The sequence below is a fragment of the Crinia signifera genome, chromosome 4, assembly GCF_055691185.1.
Source record: "Crinia signifera chromosome 4, ASM5569118v1, whole genome shotgun sequence".
Taxonomy (NCBI): Eukaryota; Metazoa; Chordata; class Amphibia; order Anura; family Myobatrachidae; genus Crinia; species Crinia signifera.
The window spans coordinates 186395911-186419619 of NC_139220.1; the positions used below are offsets into that span (position 1 = coordinate 186395911).

Below are 23709 nucleotides of genomic sequence, written 5' to 3' on the forward strand. Positions count from 1 at the left end.
TGGTATCCATCCACTTCTGTTTGGTATCCATCCACTTCTGTTTTTTTGCGTTACAATAGCTGTAATGTTGTTGTTGTTGTTGTTGTTATATATTCTATATAACTGACGTAATTGGTATAGGAATGATATCGTTAATATTTATAATTGTTAATGACCTTTTGTGAACAAGGTACTAATGTAAGTCCGTTCAGAGCCAGCCTGAGGCATAGGCATTCTAGTCAAATGCCTAGGGCCAGTGACTTATTGTGGCACTGTGGTGGTGGCTACCATGATCTGATTGGACAGCGGGCAGAATTGGCTAATGCATATGCACAGAAGACAAAACTGTTTCTAGGGTTTGGGGAGCTCTGCGATCGCATGGGGTGTCGCAGCTACTGTCTATTTCAGACAGTACGTCATGCGATCTGGCCATCCAAATAAAATACTTTAAAAATGGCCAACCCAAAATAGCTACCGCCTCAGAAAAAAACACATTTGGGGGCGAACATTAATCATACCTCCTGACATGAGCCATTCCACGGGGGACACAATGCTCTGTTCCTGGACTTCCCTACTAATATGATTACCATCACCTGTTTTGAACAGGTTAATAGATAAGAACACAAGTAATGGTAATCGTAAATGAAGAGGGAAGTCCAGGGAGAGGGTATTATGTCACTCCTGAAGAGGGTCATGTTGGCCAGTATGCATTAATACATGGTGCTGGAGGGAGAAAGCAGGCTGTGGCAGGTGCAAACAGCAGTGTCAGGATGGGGGCCACAGGAGCGGCACAGGAGGGAGACCTTTTTTCTTCAGAAGAGTATTAGAACAGGATGGCATTCATTGGAACTGGAGGTAGGGAGGTCCAGGAGAAACATGAGGAAAATTACTTCACATTAAGGGTAGTGGACAAGTGGAATAGCCTCCCATCAGAGGTGGTAGAGGCTGAGACAGTAGAGCAATGTTTAACCTGCATGGAATAGACATAAGGATAACCTTACAAAGAAATAAGGATCAAATAGAGTTTGGGGTAACCATATGGTTAAAAAAGGGGCAGATGAGATCAGCCAAATGGTTCTCATCTGCCGTCAAATTCTGGGTTTCTATGTTTCATGCTGAAACTACTCATGATGAGCAGGTAGTGGCAATGGTAAGGGGTGGCATTGTGTATAATGTGTCGTGGGCATTACTGTGTGGGGCATAATATGGTGCAAGGGGCACTATTGTGTTAGTTTTAAGGTAGTCTTTTTCTGCAAGGCCATGCCCATTGCAGCAAAGCAATGGACGCCAATTTGCCACCGGGAGCCAGTTTGTCTAGAAACAGCCCTGGCAGAAGAAAATTCTTTGCTACAAGTAAAATGGCTGCTGCTGCTGCACATATACACTTGCCGATGCTCCTCCATGGTTCTTTGCATAGCTCTTCAGTCACAACTCATGACTACACCTTCAGCAGGCTACACTGACTATCTGCAGCCCCCGATATGCAGAGACTCAAGGAACAGCAGGGGCAGACGCAGCTCCTATTCCTAAGAGGCACACACATGGGGGGTGTTTATTCTGGTCCACACGTAACACTGCAAATTGCGTGTGGACTAAACGCCGCTCGCTGGTCTGCCCGAACACCACCCCACCCCCTGCACACCAGGCTGACCACATGGCCACGAATGGATGTTTTGGCAACACATCCATTTGCAGCCTATGGGAAGACACCCACATCATTCAATGGTAACCAACCATCGAATGATGTGGAAGGTACATGCATGTCTAAGTAACTCTCGGGTCCCTTAGATATGTGTGCGCCCTTGACAGGAACAGGGAGGGCAGCTGACATCCGTTGATGTCAGCTGACCCCCCCCCCCCGCACCTGTGTCACCAAGCAGTTTACATGGGAGCGCCCAGCATGGGAACGCCTATGAAGCACTGGGCATTTCCATGTGCGAATCCCCCAGCCCGCCCCCCCATCCGCAGTCTTGGATACGTGCGCCCGGCAAACAGTCGCCGGGCGCATGTACTCGGCAAATGCACATGCGAACAACTGAAACATTGGTCCTCCGTGCATGTGCAAAGAGGACCGAACGAACCAGAATAACCCTCATGGTGCGACTCTGGCTATTGCCCATTTTGACTCTGCTGTTTCTCCTTGAAGTGCACGGAGCTGATTTTGGCATGCATTTGCGATTTTGACTGTGTCATTTGGACTATGGGCAAATCTATTACAAACTACGTAGTCAAAATTGCCTTGTCTATTTTTCCTTGAGATACTCCCAGGGCCACGCATCTGTATCACAAGCAGGGAAAACAATGAGATTTTAACTAGTCAAAATTGTATGAAAATGTTGTCATAATTGTTAGCCAAAATCGCACCGTGTGTACTGTATGCACCTTAACTTACCTTATCCTCGAGTGAGATTTCTGCTCCGTTTTTAAGAATGAGGGGCGCCGAGCTGACTGTAATGTGATGGGTGTTTCTGCTGAGTTAGGGGTGCTGTGCTGGGTGAGGGGTGGTGACATACTGTGTTAGAGGTGCTGTCATGCTGCGCTGGAAGAGGGGTGATGGGTGCTCAGTGATCGCGAAAACACCCCAAAATTATGGGTCCCTGGGACCCCTCACTTACAAAAATCGGGGTCCTACTTGACCTTTTCTGGGTCCCAACGGAATAAAGACTCCTCTTCCCTTCCCCAGCATGGCACATACAGAAGCCTTCTCCTCTCCTCCATATGGCATATACCCTGAACCAAGGGCCAGCCTGAGCCTATTTTTTTTTTTCGGTAAGCAAACATAGATCTGGGCACCCCAAATCTGTGGCTGTTGGGGGAGGGGGTAGGGTAATCAATTGCCAATTTGCCCAGTCACATAAAGCAAGATACACATATACTACAAATAGTCGGAATAGGGACACCTGTGCTGCACCAATCAGGATTCTGCCCCTGTCCATTGTTTCTAGAACTAAATTAAAAGTAATGGCAGCAGGAACAGGAGGGATAGGGTGAATTAAATCCCAGCAGAGTCTATAGGTTCCTCCCCTACAGGCAGCTCTGCCTGTTAAGAGTTAATTGGTGAGCTCTCTGAGGGGAGGAGGGGACAAGTGGGCCATTAACAGCCAGCACTCAGAGCCTAGAGGAGGTGACAGTGACACACAAGAGAACAGCACCGCGAGGTAGGAGAGGAGGAGGGAAGTCTGCAGCCCGAGTCCTGCTAGCAATAACTCCCCTTACACGACACAGCCAAGCAGCCTGCTAAATGGACCACGCACCCCTCTTACCTCTACTTCCTGCCCAGGTCTGCCCTCTCCTCACTGTCACACCCCCCTGGTTCTGGCCCCCAATGCTGGTTTCAGTTCCTCGTGCTCCATCCTCACACCAGCCGTAGCTCTGTTCCCCTTCTGAGCAGCTGCTTCTGGTGTTGGCTCCAGCCGTCTGTTGTTGAGGCACAGTGCAGGAGCCAGCTTACGCAGCTTCCGTGCACTGCTGCCTATGACTCTGCGGTGACAGGGACCCTTTCATTTTCGCGCCCAGGAGATGTATGAAGTAAGTCGCGCTTTGTTTTCTCCACGGTCACATCACAACTGATGGGGAAACAGATCCCTCCGCCCCTTTTCACACATATTAATATGGCGTGCACGCCAAAATGGCTGGGTCCCAGGGGACCCAGCCATTCATAAAAAATGAGTCCCTGGTGCTCCAAAGTGGGTAAAATACTCGCTATAGCGAGTATTTGCGAACCCTGAGTGTGACCTCTGAATTTCCAATGGAGCTGTACTGTGCACCCAATGCTGCTACACAGATAGGCACCATACACACTAACCAAGTAATGTAAAGATATCGCTCAGAAGGGCTAGTGTGTGCGCTCAGTATCGGTAACGACACCCCACCTGCTGAACATGCAGGATGACATTCGCTACATAGCCAACAACCTCTCCAGGTGATATCATGAAAGTATATAATTTGCCAATATGTGTTTACAACCAGTGTGTACACTAAATAGCGTTTGACCAGTGGCACCGCCGATATAGTGACCTATATGGACGGTTCGCCTACTGTAGTTGTCTAATGTGTATGGGGTTATGTTCCCCTCTGTACCAGGAGCCCTGCTAACACCAGTAATAGGGTACGGAACAGCTCCTGTCTGGTACCACTCAGCCTGTGCGGCAGTATGCTGATTCCGCAAACCTGACCTCTGAATCGCAGAAGCCCCGATAATCCACTGCGGGGTCCCGGGCCCTGTAGATTGGCTGAGACTGTTAACTAGTTGGGTATACCTGATATACCATGGTAGCGCCACATATATATCTATACACACACATATACATATATACATATTTGTGTATATGTACAGCTTGAGTATCCCTCATCAGTATAGCCAAAACCCTTCTTTGTTCGGGGGAGGGGAGTGTTTTACCCCCCTTGTGTCTTTTCATAGTGATGATGCCTCTCAGAGTTAAGATGGACGCGATGGGCACCGGGGACTCCTGGAGCAGCATTAATAAAAACATTCCCAAATCCCCCCAAAAAATCTTACTCAAAATGCTCCTGATACTCAACCTGTACAGTACTGTATATAGGCATTTGGAAAGAGTGAATCATTTTGTTTTAACTGTGAAAGAAATTTAGTGCGGCATATGTGATGATCCAGCGTCCTTAAATAAAAACTGTCTTTATTCATTTTATCTGTCACCTGCAGACATGTCAGATACTCTGACCACTGAACCAATGTGACATCACAGAGGTATGAGGTATAACATTTATGTCAGTAGTCCCTAATTCACTGACTGTATTACCCATGTACCTTTATTTCTATAGACTTTAATCCAATAACAGATCGCTTATTATTCAGGTGCTCTCTCCCTTTCAAAGAAAAAAAAATGTATTATGACATCACAGTGCAGTGATGTCACAATGCTCTTGGTGTAGCTATATAAACTCCCCCCCAAGGAAAAGGCCTCAGAGCTGTTATGAAGAGGATGAGGATGAGAATGACAGCGACTGTGTGTGTACGAATCGTATACTGTGAGTATAACAACCTGTGATAAGTAACATTATATTATATTTGTCAGGTACCCAGATAGATCCCTGCGGATTAGCCATGTTTCTGTACATAGGTGACGCCTATTCCTGGGATAAATACATTGTGAAGTTTGTCCCAGAATATCCCAGACCCCTGTGTATAATATCCCAAATCTCAGCGTGTTCCCCTGTAGTCATGCAGAGAGCACAATAGTAAATGATTAGAGAGTACAGTTATATGTTCTATGTTTGTATATAGTGGTAGATGTAGGTGAGGGGGGCGGTACGGGGGCGTGGTTGCTGAGACCCATCATCGTAACCACATCCACTGATATATATAATTCAGATATTACTGGGGGGCGGGGCTAGGATGACATTTGATTTAATCTATTGTCTTTGTATTTCAGTTATTGCGTTTTTGCCATTGATATATGGCCAGATTCCTGACATGGAGGATCTGAATGTAAGTATAGACATTTTGTTTGTTCACAGTTTTGTTATATGTGAGTCACAATGTTATTTTTGTATCTTTATAGCTGTGTCGTTGCTTAATACTTCTTTATCTTTTATATTACAGAATACAGAATTACCACCAGGGATAAATGTGGAAAGTAACATCGGGGAGATCACCCACATCTCCAGCTACATGAAAGATGATGAGGACCTCAGCGCAAGAGTAGCAGCGCCCAGAATGCACAGCAGCAGCATGCTGAATGAGGATGAGGACCTCAGCGCAAGACTGGGAGGAGAGCTCAGCATGCCGGAAGAGGCCAGCGCCCCCAGCGCCACACCGGGAGAGGCCATTGACCCCAGTGCCACACCGGGAGAGGCCATTGACCCTAGTGCCAGACTGGAAGAGGCCAGCACCCCCAGCACCACACTGGAAGAGGCCAGCGCCCCCAGTGCCACACTGGAAGAGGCCACGTTTCCCAGTGCCTTACTGATTGAGGCCAGCACCATTAGTGCCTTACTGGTTGAGACGAAGGCCCCCAGTGCTAGACTGACAGAATCCAGCACCAGATTGGGACAAGAAAGCACCAGACTGGAAGAAGGAAGAACTCCCATCATTACCATCAGAGAGACCTTGGGAGAGACCAGCACCCCCAGCACCAGTGTGAGGGAACCCAGCACCCCTACTACCACCAAGGAAGAGGCCAGTGCTCCCGGCACCAGTGTGGGGGAGGTCAGCACCTCTACTACCATCAAAGAAGAGGCCAGTGCTTCCGCAAAAAGGATTTTGCTATGTGTGTTACTCGCGGTGTTTATTATCGATTTAATTATCTTTTCTATATTAATGTATCGCATAAAAAATCAGCAGAAGGTGCGCGATATCGAATGTGGGGATCCATGATTGTCTCCCCATCATCAGCATCATAGGAGAAGTCAGGGTCCCTAGCAACATCTGACAAACCCGCGGGCCCCCAGCACCATCTGAGGGGCCAATAAATAAAATCTGATATATTTAGTAACACAATTCTGTTTCCCGCATGTTATTGGTATTGTGAGCGAGTGGCGCGGAAGCTGTTACATCGCTGACAAGAGTTATACTGGGGGTGTTGTATCATAAATGCAAATATAATATCAGTAGTACGTATAACCAGGGTGATCACAGCCATAAAGCTATGTATCCGGGTCACCGGCAGATTAGGTAGGCATACGCGCTCAGCCGTTACTGTGCCTCCTAATAGTGTGGAGGGAATGTGTGGGACAGTGGTCATTACTCCAGGGGACACTTCAGCGAATCACTGCACCACTAAGACACATATGTCTGACAGACAATGGTATATCTATAACATATATACTTATGCCATATAGGTTTTTTTATTAAAAAAAATAAGGGGGGGGGGGGTGTTAATCTCGTCTATTGAAATAGGAGTAATTCAAAGGGTCCAGCCCCGCCCCCATCAATGTCCACCTGCAACTCCTCTCCGGACATTTCAACAAGCAACAGATTGAAAACAACCTTAAGTAATAACAGATCACTACTGTCGGTATCCTATTAGCTACTATAAGTTTGTGGTTGAAAGGAAACCCCTAATAAGTGCTGGATAACCTAAAGCACCATACACTGCACTCTGACCGACCAGGTAGCTTCCTTGCACATTTAGTTCATGCAGATAGACCCGGGACGACCGCTACGGAACTATTAGATACTGGAGGCAACGTGGTGGTTACTACCCCAGACATAGCGACAGTTTTTATGTCTTTCTACAAGACCTTGTATGAGTCCCGACTAACCTGTACCCAGGCAGCCCTGCAGACCTTTGTGCAATCTGCCCGCTTACCGCAGCTGACCTCGGAGGCCCGAGATTTTTTAGATGCACCGATTACATTGGGGGAAGTGGAGGGGGCCCTCAACGCCTTCCCGGGAGGCAGGGCGCCCGGCAATGATGGCATCCCAATTGAGCTGTACAAAAAACATAGCGAGGTCCTTGCACCTAGATTACTCACTCTTTTTCACCAATTGTTTGAGGAGGGTGTCTTTCCGTCTTCGATGTCTGAGGCCATCATTGTGGTGCTGCCCAAGCCTGGTAAGAATCCTAGACTTCCATACTCCTATAGGCCAATCTCCCTGATCCCTACCGATGCTAAAATACTGTCTAAGGTCCTGGCGAACCGACTAGGCTCTATTATTACTTCCATTATACACCCTGACCAAACGGGCTTTATGCCAGGAATGTCAACAGCTATCAATGTTAGGCGGGTGTATACTCATCTCCAGGCTTCTCCTTCCGAGGGGGGAGCATCAGCCCTAGTTTCTTTGGACACCGCCAAGGCGTTCGATTCGGTGGAGTGGCCCTTTCTGTGGGAGGTTCTGGGGAGCATGGGTTTTGGCCCATCTTTTATTAAGTGGGTACAACTGCTGTACTACCAACCTAGAGCTAGAATTGCAGTAAATGGCTTTGTTTCCCCTTCCTTTCCCTTGGCTAGGGGCATGAGACAGGGCTGTCCCCTATCCCCTACACTATTTGCCCTTGCGATTGAACCATTAGCATGCTTGATACGCAACCACCCGGGATTTGTGGGTTTGACACTAGACACAAGGACAGATACTATAGCACTATATGCTGATGACGTCCTTCTTTTCTTAAAGGACTATAGTGTTGCGATGCCCATAGTCCTCTCCACATTTACTGAATTCGGTACCTATTCAGGCCTCTCTATTAATTGGAGCAAGTCGGCTATTATGCCACTGAGGGGTGCACCCCTGACGTGCCCAGAAATCCCTCTCCCTTTATGTTGGGTCCCTCAATTTAAATATCTAGGTATTATTATTACTAACACTTCCTCAAATTTTATACCTCTCAACCTCGCTCCAATCTTAATGTTTATCAAGGATAAATCTGGTTCTTGGAGTAGGTTACCCCTTACAGTTACTGGGAGGGTCAACTTGATAAAGATGGTGATTCTGCCAAAGCTCCTTTATGTCCTTCAGCAATCCCCTGTGTATATACCTGTCGCCTTTTTTAGAAAGCTGAATAGTATGCTAAATTCACTAATTTGGGCTAATAAACGTCCCAGGATTAAATTAGATACACTCACTAGGCCTAGAGTTGCTGGGGGCCTGGCGTTGCCTCACTTTCGGTTTTATTACTGCGCAGCACAACTCGCACACCTTAGGCGGTGGGTTCAGGATACCAATGTGGACTCGATACATGCTGCATTTATTAGACACTGTGTCCCTGGTTGTACTCCGGTACAGTTGCTATTAGGGGCCAAATTGCCTCCGCATAGTCCCCCTATATTGACTCAGGCAATTAAAGTATGGCAGGGAGCTCAGTCCCTTGTCGGGTTTTCATATATTGATCCAGAGACATCCCTCTGGCACTCTACTCAATTGCCGGAATTGCAAACTATTGCAGGGAAACGATTATGGGCCTCCAAAGGGGTTATTTCTCTGGGCCAACTGTACGTGAATGGGGTGCTAAAATCTTTTCAACAACTAAAAGAGGAGTTTGATCTGTCACAACTCTTTTTCTTTCGCTACTTACAATTAAGGCACGCATTGCAGGTACAATTTAAAGACTCCCCTCCTGCCCTATCTACTTCCCCCATTAGGTCCTTCATGACTACTCTTAGCGACCAAAAAACAGTCTCTCTAACCTATTCCCTCCTGCTGTTTAATCACCATTTAGATCCCCTTACTGAACTCAAGGATCAATGGGTGCGTGACCTGGGCCCTATGGATGACTGTGACTGGATAGCCGCTAGGGAATTACCTAGACTTGCTACTACTATTATTAGATTTCAACAAATACAATTATTTATATTACATTGAACATATCTGACACCGGTGCGACTGGCTAGATTTGGGGATCGCTCTTCCTCTACATGTCCCAGGTGCTTGTCCGGGGTGGGTAATTTCTGGCATCTGTTATGGGAATGCCCTCTGGTTAGGGAATTCTGGCTTAGGGTGCATCAAGCTTTGGTCTGTGTGTGTTGGGAGCTGCCGAGGAGGGGGCTCTGCTTCGAGCGGAACTACTATTTGTTATAAATGTATGTGCTTTGGCTAAGGTCATTATTGCCCGCTCAAGGATGGCCGCTAATGGTCCTGAATTTTCTGCCTTTCGTGCTCTTGTAAACTCCACCATTGCTCATGAGCGTTATGTCTATATGAGTAGGCAAGCCAGTGCTAAATTTGATAAAATCTGGTTGAAATGGATGGAATCCCCGTACTATACACAGGAGGGCACTAGCTAGGCGTGTAGAATGCCTAGCATCTGAAGGCCGGGCGGACGTGCAGTAAGGCAGCAATGTTTAGGATGCTACATTGAACAGCGTTATTGGGATTGGCGTAAGAAGACATCCAGCTAGTTACCATATGTTATGTTTTTGTTTTGGTTCTGTTTGTTTTGGGGCGGTGGGGGGTTGGGTGAAATTAGAAATTGAGGTTTTAATGTATGTACACGTACAGATATTCTCGCATAGATCATACAACAATGTGATGGTGTTTATTGGATATGTTGTATCTCTAGGTTTGCCGAGTATAAAGTTATATACACTATAGAACTATGCAATGTACTGATCACGCTGGACCACGTTTACTCTGATCATTAAAAAACAACTTTATAAAAAAAAAAGCACCATACACAACAGACGATCCTGTCCACGGTCGATATACTGTAGTTAACAATATGGGCCTCAGATGGTCGAATTGAGTGTACACGCTGAACGATATCAGTATAGGATATCGTTCAGTAACATCACCAGTATTATGGTTTTCGTTTGTGAACCTGCGGCCATTTAGGAAGGTCACCGCGAACCCTACGCTGCCTCTGTTGTCTTCTAAAAAGGTGATTGGCACCTGCGAAACTAAGGCTTCACCTTTAATAGCCACGTTTGGAGGGGCAAATTAGGTCTGCCCCAACTCCGGTGCCACCAGGTCTTAAATGGGACAAAGTGGCAAAGATCTTTATAAGAATGACAAAAGGAAAACTAACTAAGGGAAACTAACTGAAACTGAAAGTAGTAACTCACGGTAACTGTCAGTGGAAACACTACAGCACTAACTAATGAAATATGCAACCTAGTTGCAACAACCTGAGGCGACCCAGTCGCAAACATAGAACACCCCACTTAAAGAACACCACACAAAAGGCACAGAGGAACGGTGTATACAGCAACAGTGTAAAAATGGTACTTGTGTAGTTTCACGGCGCCAATATGGCGCCGTGCGTCTGAGTCCCCTTGCGGGGCTCGCTTCGCTCGCCCACGCTGCGGGCTCGGTGGCTCGCCACGCTATTTAAAATCAACTCCATGCCAACATGGATAGTGGAGGTATGAACTATCCATGTTGGCATGGAGTTGTTACTTTTTTTGACATAGTTTGTTGCGAGCGTAGAACCCGGAAGTAGCACGGCGCCATGCTGGCGCCGTGAAACTACACAAGTACCGTAAAAACTGTCAAAGACAGAGATGACCATAATAATGATAATAAAGCTAACCAGTTCTCCTAAACTGAGAACTTACGGAACCAAACAGGAAAGAAGCTGCTGAGAGAAAACTCCAGGAAAGAACCCAGACAAACAGGAACCAGGAACAGGCTGACCAGAGACAGGTGGATATCTGTAGCAGAAGCTATCACTGGCGGGGCTGTGCAGGGCCGACTCCCTTAAAAAGGCCAGTGTGGCCAATCCCCACGGAAGTAGCCCAACCAGCCCCCTGACCCTGATAACCAGCTGCAAATGGGCGTGCATCCTGGCTTCCAGGCATTGCCTGGCAACCACCGAGTGAAGGAAGTGACGGACACCGCCATCCTCTGGCGTCCTTGGTTGCCAAGCAGCTGCAGAAGGCACCGACAGAAGCGGTATGCGGCAACATAATCACCTGGCCTCCCTGTTTGTTGAGCAACCGGCCAAGGAGACACTGATGCCCGGGAGCGTGACACCGGGAACAGCGTCACGCATTCTTGGAGTGCAACAACCAGGACACACATTGAACATGGGCCCCGAACATATAGCTAAAACTGACCTGCAAGTTCCGTAGAGGGGGGCCATTAACGATATTGAGTGTACACACACTAGATGATGTTTCAAACAATATCACTCAGAAGGTCCTTTCTGAGCAATATGTTTTAAAATATCCTTGTGTATAATATGTTGATCATTATTAGTCATTTTTTCATTTTTAACATTTTTCATACTTTCCACAAATACTAAAAGGGCCGGCGGATCGGGAAGCAGGGGCGGGGGGAATCAGGAAGAAGTGGTGAGGGGAATCGGGAAGCAGGGGCGGGGGGATCGGGATGCATTGATGGGGATTAGGAAGCAGGGGCGAGGAGAATGGGAAGCAGTGGGGCAAGGATGAATAAGCTCAGCAAACAGTTGCAAACTCTGCAGGAGGGGCAGCCAGATCGGCAAAGTGGATGGTGGTGTGGGGGAAGAGGGGGCGTGCCACAGAATCAGGCGTGGCCAGAGGTAGTGCATTGGGTATGGTTAATGAGCACATCATGGTCACGCCCCAATACAATGCAGAGGGGTGTGGCTACAGTTACACAATTGAGCACGAATAGTATCATCTGCATCCCAGTCCAACCACTGCACTGGCGGTTGGGTGGAGGGCAGGTCCGGCTCCCGATGACTTTCCGGGGGGAGGCGGGGTAGGTTGACAGGCAGAAACTTTGGTGTTAATGTATTATGTATAGGATGTAAACTGATTGATCCCTAAATACTAGACAGGTGCGCGTAACCTTAGTGTTTTGGTTCAGATTTAGATTTGGTTTTGGATTTCTTGAAAAACAAGAAAAACAGCTAAAATCAGGTGATTTGGGCCAAGTTTAGTTTTCACAGTATTACTAACATCCGCCAGAGCACAACTCCCAGAGACAATGGAGGCAGCTGCCACTGGGCTCCAGCCCCAGAAGGGGCACCTGCATGTGCAGCACCTGTGTGGTTCAAAGCAGGATCCAAGTGTGCAGTGATCGCGAAAACACCCCAAAATTATTGGTCCCTGGGACCCCTCACTTACAAAAATCGGGGTCCTACTTGACCTTTTCTGGGTCCCAACGGAATAAAGACTCCTCTTCCCTTCCCCAGCATGGCACATACAGAAGCCTTCTCCTCTCCTCCATATGGCATATACCCTTAGCCAAGGGCCAGCCTGAGCCTATTTTTTTTTTTCGGTAAGCAAACATAGATCTGGGCACCCCAAATCTGTGGCTGTTGGGGGAGGGGGTAGGGTAATCAATTGCCAATTTGCCCAGTCACATAAAGCAAGATACACATATACTACAAATAGTCGGAATAGGGACACCTGTGCTGCACCAATCAGGATTCTGCCCCTGTCCATTGTTTCTAGAACTAAATTAAAAGTAATGGCAGCAGGAACAGGAGGGATAGGGTGAATTAAATCCCAGCAGAGTCTATAGGTTCCTCCTCTACAGGCAGCTCTGCCTGTTAAGAGTTAATTGGTGAGCTCTCTGAGGGGAGGAGGGGACAAGTGGGCCATTAACAGCCAGCACTCAGAGCCTAGAGGAGGTGACAGTGACACACAAGAGAACAGCACCGCGAGGTAGGAGAGGAGGAGGGAAGTCTGCAGCCCGAGTCCTGCTAGCAATAACTCCCCTTACACGACACAGCCAAGCAGCCTGCTAAATGGACCATGCACCCCTCTTACCTCTACTTCCTGCCCAGGTCTGCCCTCTCCTCACTGTCACACCCCCCTGGTTCTGGCCCCCAATGCTGGTTTCAGTTCCTCGTGCTCCATCCTCACACCAGCCGTAGCTCTGTTCCCCTTCTGAGCAGCTGCTTCTGGTGTTGGCTCCAGCCGTCTGTTGTTGAGGCACAGTGCAGGAGCCAGCTTACGCAGCTTCCGTGCACTGCTGCCTATGACTCTGCGGTGACAGGGACCCTTTCATTTTCGCGCCCAGCAGATGTATGAAGCGGCCGTAAGTCGCGCTTTGTTTTCTCCACGGTCACATCACAACTGATGGGGAAACAGATCCCTCCGCCCCTTTTCACACATATTAATATGGCGTGCACGCCAAAATGGCTGGGTCCCAGGGGACCCAGCCATTCATAAAAAATGAGTCCCTGGTGCTCCAAAGTGGGTAAAATACTCACTATAGTGAGTATTTGCGAACCCTGGGTGCTATGATGGATGAGGGGCGATGGCTGCTGTGCTGGGAGATCAGTGATGGGTGCTTTTTGGTGGGATCATCTGCTAGGTGGCACCAGCCAAAATCCTAGGGCACTAAATTGGTTAGCGCAGGCTCTAAGTATGATAACTTTTTGAAATAACAATTAAAAAAAAAAAACACATATTCTCTCAAAAACAGACAGGTTCTGCTTTCAGAGATTTTGCTTTGCATGCTGGAAACAATCCCTTATAAGCCAGTGATCACTTAACATGGATGATTGGATAGCCCCTAGTGAGTCTGTTACCCACGATGATATCGGCCTAGAAATAAATAGGATAGAGTGTAGTAAGTAATGCCACCAGAAACCATGTTTTTTCTAATAATACACTACTTTTGCTATTATTATGTCCCTCTTTAGTATGATCTTAATACATTAGTCTATACATAGTGTATATAGTTTTTTTTTTTTCAATTTATCTTGGTTTATATTGAAGCCTTGTATCTGGAAAGCTTTAAGTCTTTATTGGTGCATACCATGTGTGTGTGCTCATCTGCAGTTAATGATATGTTCTGAAAACACTAAGCTGCTGTCCCTGTGGGTGTGGAGTGATACATCCAGGCAGAATAATCACATACTGCAATGCTTTATAGGTGCTAATATTGTGCCCAAATTGTATTGGTAATATGATTATTTTATGCTGAAAGTGGTCCTGGAGAGGTGGGGAACTCATTTCCATCTGCCACCTAATTACCTCCCCCACTAGGCAGAACCAGGGCCGGTGGCAGGGTTTTTGGTACCCCCATACAAACTATAATGCTTTTCTGCTAGAATTAGTGTGCCAGGGGCAAGGCAGAGCTGAACTTGTTCCATCTCACCATTAGAGGTGGTGGTACTCCGTCCGTCCGTCCCCCCCCCCACTTTAACCCCCGGTACAATGTACATATAAGGGCGGAGATTCTCTAAGCTAGAAATGTGGTTAAAAACCCCGTTCTGCGGGGGGCATCGCCAGAAAAATCTGGCGATGCCCCATAGAAGCCAATGGGCTTCTACCGCAACCCTCTGCCGGCCGCCCCGCATGGAACCCCGCCGCCCCGCATCGCCCCCCTCAGAGCTGTGCTGCCCGGACCTGTGACCTCCTCCCTGTACTGATCCTCTTCCGGGTGCAGGGAGGAGGAGAGCCCGGCGCAGCAGCAGCGCCGGGTGTGGGAGGGAGGGGGGAGCCACCGGGACCTGCTGGGACCTGGCGACTCTCACCGCAAAGGACAGCTCTTAACGCAAGAGCTGTCCTTTGCTATAATTATTGCATATGTTAGATATATGCGATAATTATAATTGTGGAGATTCTTAGATCTCTACATCCCTTGGGGGGAGATTCTCTATTTATCATTAATCTTATAGCCTGCCCAAAATAATTTTATACAGACATGGATAAAAACATAAAATTTAACCCTTTAAGTGGCAAGTAAATTTGTCAAGATTGGTGTGGAATTTGCCAAGCAAACCTGTTTATTCATCGTAATGACCTGTAATGTGTAATATAATCTTTTTCTTACACAACATTTTATTTGAATTTATATAACAAATGTGATCGATGATGGAATTTTTAGCAGATATCTCTTACAGATACTCAAAGGGTTAAAAAAAAAAAGTTTGGCATAGATAACCTTTTTCTCTTTGATAAAATCAGGTAATCATCATATTGTGCACAAATTGTAGTTATGGAGTGGAACAAAATACAATTTTTTTTTTGTTTTGTTTTTTTGTTTCGGTTTTTTCTTCCATTGGCGTCCAGTATCTATATTGGATAAAAGTATTTTGGGAAAAGTTAGGTCACACTGAAATTATAACTCCTGACTTTTGTTTTATGTTCCCAAAGGGGCGGCTCACAGTGAGACAACACCAGATCCAGCCTGCCATGTGACTGCACTACTCAGAGAACATAATCCGCCTCTGCTGTTTGACCTTGACTCGGACCCTGCAGAGAACTATGACTTGTTAAAGTCCGGTGTCCCTGAAGAACTGCAGCCTATTTTAACCAGAATCCAGAATGAGCGTGAGCAGTTCAACAAGCATATGATTTATGCAGAAAGTGAGATTAACAAAGGCAAGGACCCTATTTTGAGTCCATGCTGCAATCCGGAATGCTCACCTAAGCCAGGTTGCTGCCACTGTCAGATGGAAGATGTCCTGTATTTGTAACTATTTGTCTCCATGAGATCAACTACAAGTCCTATATTTCTCTACCTCCTATACTAACTGTTTATTGAATTTCTAGTCCTTTCTCTAATGTTCATGCAATTATGCACTGCTACCTTTTATGTGGCTTCCCTGTGCAAATTGATGATTTTTTTTTGTATATATATATTCATACCCCCTTCAGGCAGAACAACAAATTGCCAGGTAAAGCATTTGGATCTGGTAATTTGCCGGGTCAACCAGGGACCTTTTTATGTGTGAAAAGGTTAACCCAGGTCAAAAATCCTGGACACTTACCCAGCATTTGAGCAGGGTTGAAGTCCCGGGAATTACAACCCATCACACAGGAGTAGTACCTGGGTTGTCCCACAAATTACAGGGGAATTTCATCTTCTGTATATGGCTATTTCTTTTATCAGTCTGCAAGGGAGTACAGCGTTTGAGCTGGAAAACTAACCATACTCAAGTGCCGGGAAATAACCCGGTGTCTGGCCCAGCTTCTATGTGAGAGGTACTAGGAATCTACTGGTTACCTTCAAGCAGTTTGATATTACATTCACAATTATGTCATTCCAAACCCTTCATTCTACAAGTACAAGTAAATTTACTAATCCTGTTGCTACATTCTATAATATGTCTGAGGGTGATAACAAATAAATGATAAAGTATCTTTCAGATTATTGCTAAAAATAAGCAAAAGTTTGTGTTTTTTTTTATACAATAAAATGGTGTTTGTTACTTAGACGATTTGTTAAGCATGTTACTAAATGGTCTCTTTTTTTACACAATACATATGGATAGTGGTAGATGCTCAATTAGTTCAGTAATAACACCCAAGTGCTGGCAAGGGAGGGGTTAATACAGAGTAAGTAAAAAAAGACATTGTTTCCCCCAGCTCACTGAATGGTATTAGTAACCGATCTTGAACACTACATAATAGAATTCAGAGATATTTGTTACATATACCTGCGCAGGTGTATGATATGCCCACAATATACAGAGAAGCCTTGATGTGGCTTGGGGGGCATATCATACACAAGCGCAGGTATATGTAACCAATATCTCTGAATTCTTCGATCATGTCGTGTTAAAGATTGTTTACTAATACCTTTTAGTGTGCTGGGGGAAACCATGTATTTTTTTACTTACTCACTATTAACCCCTCCCTTGCATGCACCTGAGTGGTATTACTGAACTAATTGAGCATTTACCACTATCCATATGTATGTTGTGAGAGGCATGGAGGAGATTCAGGTCCTGATATGCCACATGGAGTAGTCTGCGGTTGCTCCATGGTAGGTAGCTCTTAGTTTGGATATATCAAGTAAGGAGCCATTATCATGTGGCTTCTTGCTGGTTAATCGTAGACCCAATTTAGGGTAACGGTGGTAAGGGGTGCGGTGCCCCTAGACTGGTTGGGCTGGGTGGCTCTAGTGCGGCACACCATTACATTCTATTAACACTTTTTTTTTTTTTTTCCTCACTAACACTATTTCTTTAATATTTTAATTACATCTCATATATTTTTTCTCTCTATACATAGCTTCGGCTTGTTGCCACTAATATTTATTAACACTATAGTTTTTCACTGGTGTGCCGCTCTAGGCTTTCTAGCTTATGCTAGTTTTTTGGGGTGCCGCACCCTGCATCTAGATATAGCGCTAGGGACCCCCAATATACAGAGAAGACTTGACGTGGCTTGGGGCAATATCATACACCTGCGCAGGTATATGTAACCAATATCTCTGAATTCTATTATCATGTAGTGTTCAAGATTGGTTACTAATACCATTCAGTGTGCTGGGGGAAAAAATGTCTTTCTTTTTTACACAACTTGATTACATACACAGATTCAACCTTTTTGATAAAGATAAGGGGCCTAATTTAGAGTTGATTCCAGGGGTGGGATTTACTAAAGAAAAAATAAGAAAATATTCCCCCATACCCCTGATGACATCCGGCCTCCGATGACATCAATGGGTCGCTATGGGGAGCTTCACCTCGCAAATGCCAGGTCACTCACTGGACAGACCTGTATCCAAATCGTGGGATCGATGTGAAAGAGGTATTCCATTCAACAGAAAGATTACAAGCTTTGTACCAACATAAAGTGGTTTATGTTACCAGCGCCAGTCCATGATTTCCACACATTCTGTTGCTGATTAAAACCCAGGGTGAATGCAGGCTTGAACTTAGCCAGCCACAGAACCTGGGTACACACCTAAAAGGTCTATTTACAGATATAGTATTTTTATTTGTCACAACTTCCCTGTAGAGGGTTAAAGAAAAGCCATCCAACCTCAGATAAAAGCCAGGATAGGGACTCTGAGGTGTGGTTGAAGGAAAGAAGGGTGGGCTCTCAACCACATGCTCCGATCCAGGTTTTCAGACCTTCACAGCCAAAGCTGGGAATTGGTCTGATTACAATAGCAGGGATTTAACACTGCTCAGTCTGCTGCTCAGGGCATTGATGCCAAAAAGTGGCCAGTTCATAAGCTGTGTACACACGGGGGCGATAGGGGCTGAAATCACTGGAAATATGGTCGCAGGCGACCATATTGCCAGTGATGGGAGTGTGCCCCAGCGATAAATCGCTGGGTGCGCGCTCCCGTTTTCAGCCCCCTTCTAATCGCTGGTCGCAGGAGCTTGCTCCTGCGACCAGCTAATTACCTCTGCGGCACCACCCGGCAGAGGTTCCCTTTCATCAGCGACCATCTCTGGTCGCTGATGAAAAGGAGAAACTGAGCAATATATTGCTCAGCCATATATTGCTAGCAATATATCTCCCCCGTGTGTACGGGGCAGTAGGCCTCAAGTATTGTAGCACCAGCACCTTGGACTGTCCATGCATATGGTACACGGACTGAAAAATGTGTGCCTTTTGTTTGCTGTAGTTTGTTTGCTGCATGTATGCCATTAAATACCTAAGTACAAACACTGAATACTGCCTGCTGTGTCCCGACTTGACTGCGATCCTCTTATAATTTATATATAGACAGATCGGATAGTGTGTTCTTCATACTCCTGTCAATCTCCACTTGATTGTGTAATAAGTGTACAGGTTGGTGGTGATTCACCCGTACATACATCATATTGCACCGATGTATATTTTTAGATAGTAGTTTCTTCGTCCTCCTCCTGTCTCCAGTTTTTGGGTTCACAAAGCAGAGTAACCGTAGCTGCACATTCTCATCTAATGGTGCGTACACACGGGGGTGATTTTGTCCAAAATCGGGGGAAATATGGTCGCTCAGCGACCATATTGACCGCAATGGGAGTGTGCACCGGCGATATATCGCCGGGTGCGCGCTCCCGTTTTTGCCACTGTGGTGATCGCTGGTCGCAGGAACATGCTCCTGCAACCAGCTGATTACCACTGCCGGGCTCCCCCCCGCAGTTTCTTTTTCATCAGCGACCATCTATGGTCGCTGATGAACAGGAGAAACTGAGCAATATATTGCTCAGCCATATATTGCTCAGCAATATATGGCTGAGCAATATATCTCCCCCGTGTTGTACACAGCATTAGGTATGAACTAATCTATAGACACTGTGATCTGTTCATCAGACAGGAGTCAGTGTATGTAACAATTTTGGGGTTATTTCTGGGAGGTATAGATATTGGGGATTATGGAAATTAGTTGCTTATCTGCTTTATGGAGGTTTTGTGGTCTGTATTCAGGCTCAGTCGGGGGTGGTAGGGTATTATTTGGAGTGTGGGGGTTTATGGTTTTACAGCAGCTTAAAATGTGTGGGAGCCACTGTACTGGCAATCACATAGAAACCAATGGCTTCCACACATGTGTAGTGGTGTAATTAGCCCACATATGTTGGTGTTGGTTATGCCTACATTTGATTTGGTGCTGCCTATGTGAGGCCACTTCTAAAAAAAATTCCAGGGCCGCTTTTAGTTCCCAATCTGATAACCAATATCCCCTGTGTGTATCATCTCCTTTATTTTCTAAAACAGGAATGTGGAGACTTTTGGCCCTCCAGCTGTTTTTGGACTATGCATCCCAGCATGTCTTGCAACCATTTTAGCATGGCCAAATGGCAAAACTGAAGCAGGGCTTGCTGGGATGTGTAGTTGAACAGCAGCTGGAGGACTGAAGGTTCCCCATCCCTGCTCTAAAATGACCAGGTAACGAACTATTCAATTCATATGTATGTGGCTAAATTGGACTTTTACTTTGCAGAATGCGACCATATTGCCAGAGATTGGAGTGTGCACCGGCGATAAATTGCCAGGTGCGCGCTCCCGTTTTCAGTCCCCTAATGGTCGACCAGCGACTTCCCCTGCCTCTTCTCCCGGCAGTGTGTCATTTTCATCAGCGAACATCTCTGCTCGCAGATGAAAACGGGACACTGAGCAACATGATTGCTGAGCAATATATTGCCAGCGATCATATTGCTCCGTGTGTACACAGCTTTACATGTATCTGTCTTAGGAAGTAGGTGTGTAGTAAAACATTTGCTTCTACGAACCACACCTGTGTTCTAGACATGTGCACTGTGGTCCGCACAGGCATAATCACTTGTTTAGCCATGTTTGTATTTGTAGGCATTTATATCTATTCAAATAAACACATTGCTGGCTTAATGATAGGTTTAAAAAAAAAGGGAAAAGGAATTTGTGAAGCATCTCACCTGATCCACATGTAAATTGCCGGTTATGCTGGAATCGATTGTGTGCTCTGACAGTATTTATTACACGCTATCTGCAATGTAGTAGAAAAAGCTGTTTAAAATGAAAATCGGGAATAGCAAAATGTGAATCTTTCTAATAAACATAATTAAATGTTTAGGAAAACAAACCATTTAGAATGCTTGTTGTTGCTGTCACTAATTAGACATATCTGCGAAACGGCAGATAATAAAGGAATATCGAACAGATGTCCCAGGTGTTTTAAAGTGAAGCATGGCCATTTGTTAATGTTACTGGTGAATCCTAATTGGTTACCTCTGTCTCCTGTAAGCTACTCAGAAGTTGGATTGATTAGAGCTTCATGGGGCTCTTATACTGGCTACTAATGAAAATGAAGCTTGGCGATACTGGCCCATACATCTTACATGAGATGCAACAAGTCATATTTAGTGGTGAAATAATAACTTATTAAATTAAATTAAAATTTCATATAAGCTTCATATATCCGCCACCAATTTAGTGTCCTAGATCCAGTCTGCATTTGAAGCTGTTAGTTTTTAGGAATTTCGTCTTCTGTCCAGTGTAAAAAAAAAATAAAAAAAAATCACTGAACTCTGTGAACATCGGCGTTGCGTGCAACTCAGAATCAGGCCTTTAATCGGTGGTTCAGGGGTTTAGTCAGTCCCCCTCTGCACTTACCCCGCTTACTGGGTTCCGCCAGCTTTGGTGACCATACAAACAAGAGGGGTTTCTGGAGCAATTGTGAGAATGAATCAGTGCCTGGGAGTAATATGTGATCAAGGATGAGACAATATATGTAAAAGATTAATGCAAGAACATAATTGCCTGAAATATAGGTGGTAAACTGATGATGGTGATAATAATAATAATTAATGAAGAAGAATATTTATATAGTAATTTTCTCCAAAGGGACTCGGGGTATTTACAAAAGGTGCTATAAAGATACAGAGGTTTTGATTTGCATAAAGTACAGAAACAATGAATATAATTCGGTACTTATGTAATATCTGGACTCCCGTTTTTCTTATGAGACCGCGTCCCCTCGCGGGGCTCGCTGCGCTCACCGCGCTTCGGGCACGGTGGCTCGCTGCGCTCGCCACACTATATAAAATCAACTCCATGCGTAGTTAGATAGTAGGGGTATGAAAAAATGGGGTGCATTTAACATGGGAGTCCAGATAATACATAAGTACCTATAATTCATAGGTACAGTACAGCAGCCACGTTGGGTCATTACTTCCAGTCAGGGCCTGAGTAAAGGTTCCAGGTGCCCTAGGCTAATACACATATAGCTCCCCTGGTAATGCTGCTAATCACACATGTATGAGTGCTCACGGTGTCACTATTCATACTGCCCATGTGCATCTAACGAAGGTCATACAACTGGCATATATGATCTTAATGCTTGTTGCGTGTGAAAGAGATTTTGGCTTTAGGCCGCCCATCTGGTACTGTAGCACAATGTACTTAAAGTAATGGTTCCATCAGTTGGCAGTCACCTTAAGAACTTTACCCAGTACTGTACTTTGGGAAAGGTGATAGCTAACAAGCATGGAACAAATTAGGCCTTCATTTTATACCTCGGCTGTCACCTTTGGCTGGTAGGTGGACTTGGGCCTCTGTTTGTAAGGCATGATGTGACATATTGACATCAACACATGCCCTCCCACACTGTGTAGCTGAGGAGCATGCAGCTAATACCAGCTCCTGCTCAGGAAAGGAACTTGCACCTCTGTCAACTATTTGCCCAGCCAGCCCTGCATTATGTGCAAGTGCCAGCAAGTATCTTAACTTTCTATAGGCTTACAGCAGAGGCGTAACTAATATTGCGGCGCCCCCCCCCCCCCCCCCGCCAAAAAATTACCTTACCCCTCCGCATGCCGCCGCCGCCAGCCCCGCATTCAGTCCGGCACCACAGATAGCCTCCGGGCTCCGTCTCCTGTAGTAATGAAAAATGACACGACAAAATGGCTGCCCCCGTACAGCAGACAGTTTTTTAGGGATGTTAGAGGAGGCGGCGGCCTCCTCTAGCATCCTTAAAAACTGTCTGCTATTAGGGGGCAGCCATCTGATCTGATCTGCCCTGCCTGCTCGTAGTGCTCGGCTCTCTTTTGTGAAAGTGACAGGCCAGCAGCAGGAGGGAGCAAACAGGACCAGAGAAAGAGAGAAGTCCACTCCTGATGGATTTACGATTGGGTGGGGGGCCCCCAGAAATATCATTGTACAGGGCCCCAAGATTTCTGTTGCCGGCCCTGGCTGTTTTGCACGAACTGCACGTTTGAGATCTCCCCAGAGTGGCTCAATGCTATTGAGGTCAGGAGACTGAGATGGCCACTCCAGAACCTTCAATTTATTCTGCTATAGCCAATGACAGGTCAACTTGGCCTTGTGTTTTGGATCATTGTCATGTCCAAGTACGTTCCAGCTTCCGGGCTGATGAGTTCACATTTTCCTCCAGTATTTTCTGATAACATGCTGCATTCATCTTGCCATTAATTTTGACCAAGTTTCCAGTGCCTTTGTAGCTCACACATCCCCAAAACTTTAGCGAACCACATCTGTGTTTCATAAAATATATTGTTACTACTTTTATATAGAAAAACTGTCTTAGCATTTAAGCATAGACACACCCATATGTGGAGTTAGATGCCCCTTTAACGGTGCACCCTGAAACTCCCCGATTCTTATTTTCTGAAGTAGGCAAGTATGTATTGGGCATGCAGCAAACATGATCCCAATGCCCTAGAATACTAGAATTGAGTAGAATTTCTACTTATTTTTGTTTTGATTATTACTGGTGGGCCACTGCACTATTCATACTGTAGTATTTAATCATTTGAATGATCTTTTGAGATTGTTATCCAATGATTATATTCATATATTCAACAGAACATTCAGTAAACTACTATTTTATGTGTATAACTGTAAGGGGGGATGTACCAAAGGGGAAAAAATAGTTTTTAGGGTTTTACTGCATTACCATATGTACTAAGCCAGAGCTGGGCAACACCGGCCCTCCAGATGTTAGTGAACTACACATCCCAGGATGCTTTGCATTAGTTTTACTATGTGGCCATGCTGAAACTGATGCAAGGCATGCTGGGATGTGTAGTTCATCAACATCTGAAGGGGCCGGTGTTGCCCAGCCCTGTACTAAGCCCTTCATTCGTGGGCTTTGGTGTAGTCTACATATGGGTTTTGTGGACAGTATATTTCCACATGAGGGTACTGTATAAGACCCAGTCTTGGTTTTAGAGCAGCAGCAGGAAAATTAGATCCAGTCTA

General features: G+C 45.7%; 2 protein-coding genes across 3 annotated transcripts in view; both read left to right on the forward strand.

Moving 5' to 3' along the window:
• The window catches only part of ARSA (arylsulfatase A), a 34192-nt gene extending 17690 nt beyond the window's left edge, over nucleotides 1–16502 (forward strand). For both annotated transcript variants that reach the window (XM_083183202.1, XM_083183203.1), the window contains exon 9: nucleotides 15439–16502. In XM_083183202.1, coding sequence (XP_083039328.1) covers nucleotides 15439–15761 — 323 coding nt within the window. In that variant the 3' untranslated portion in view covers nucleotides 15762–16502. The remainder of the gene's footprint in view (nucleotides 1–15438) is intronic.
• Nucleotides 5–11668, forward strand: LOC146074749 (uncharacterized). The gene is made up of 2 exons (XM_083183204.1): nucleotides 5–5446; nucleotides 5561–11668. Exons 1-2 carry the CDS (start codon nucleotides 5354–5356, stop codon nucleotides 6332–6334), a joined length of 867 nt encoding a protein of 288 aa, XP_083039330.1. The 5' UTR covers nucleotides 5–5353; the 3' UTR covers nucleotides 6335–11668.
• Nucleotides 16503–23709: the final 7207 nt, after the last annotated feature.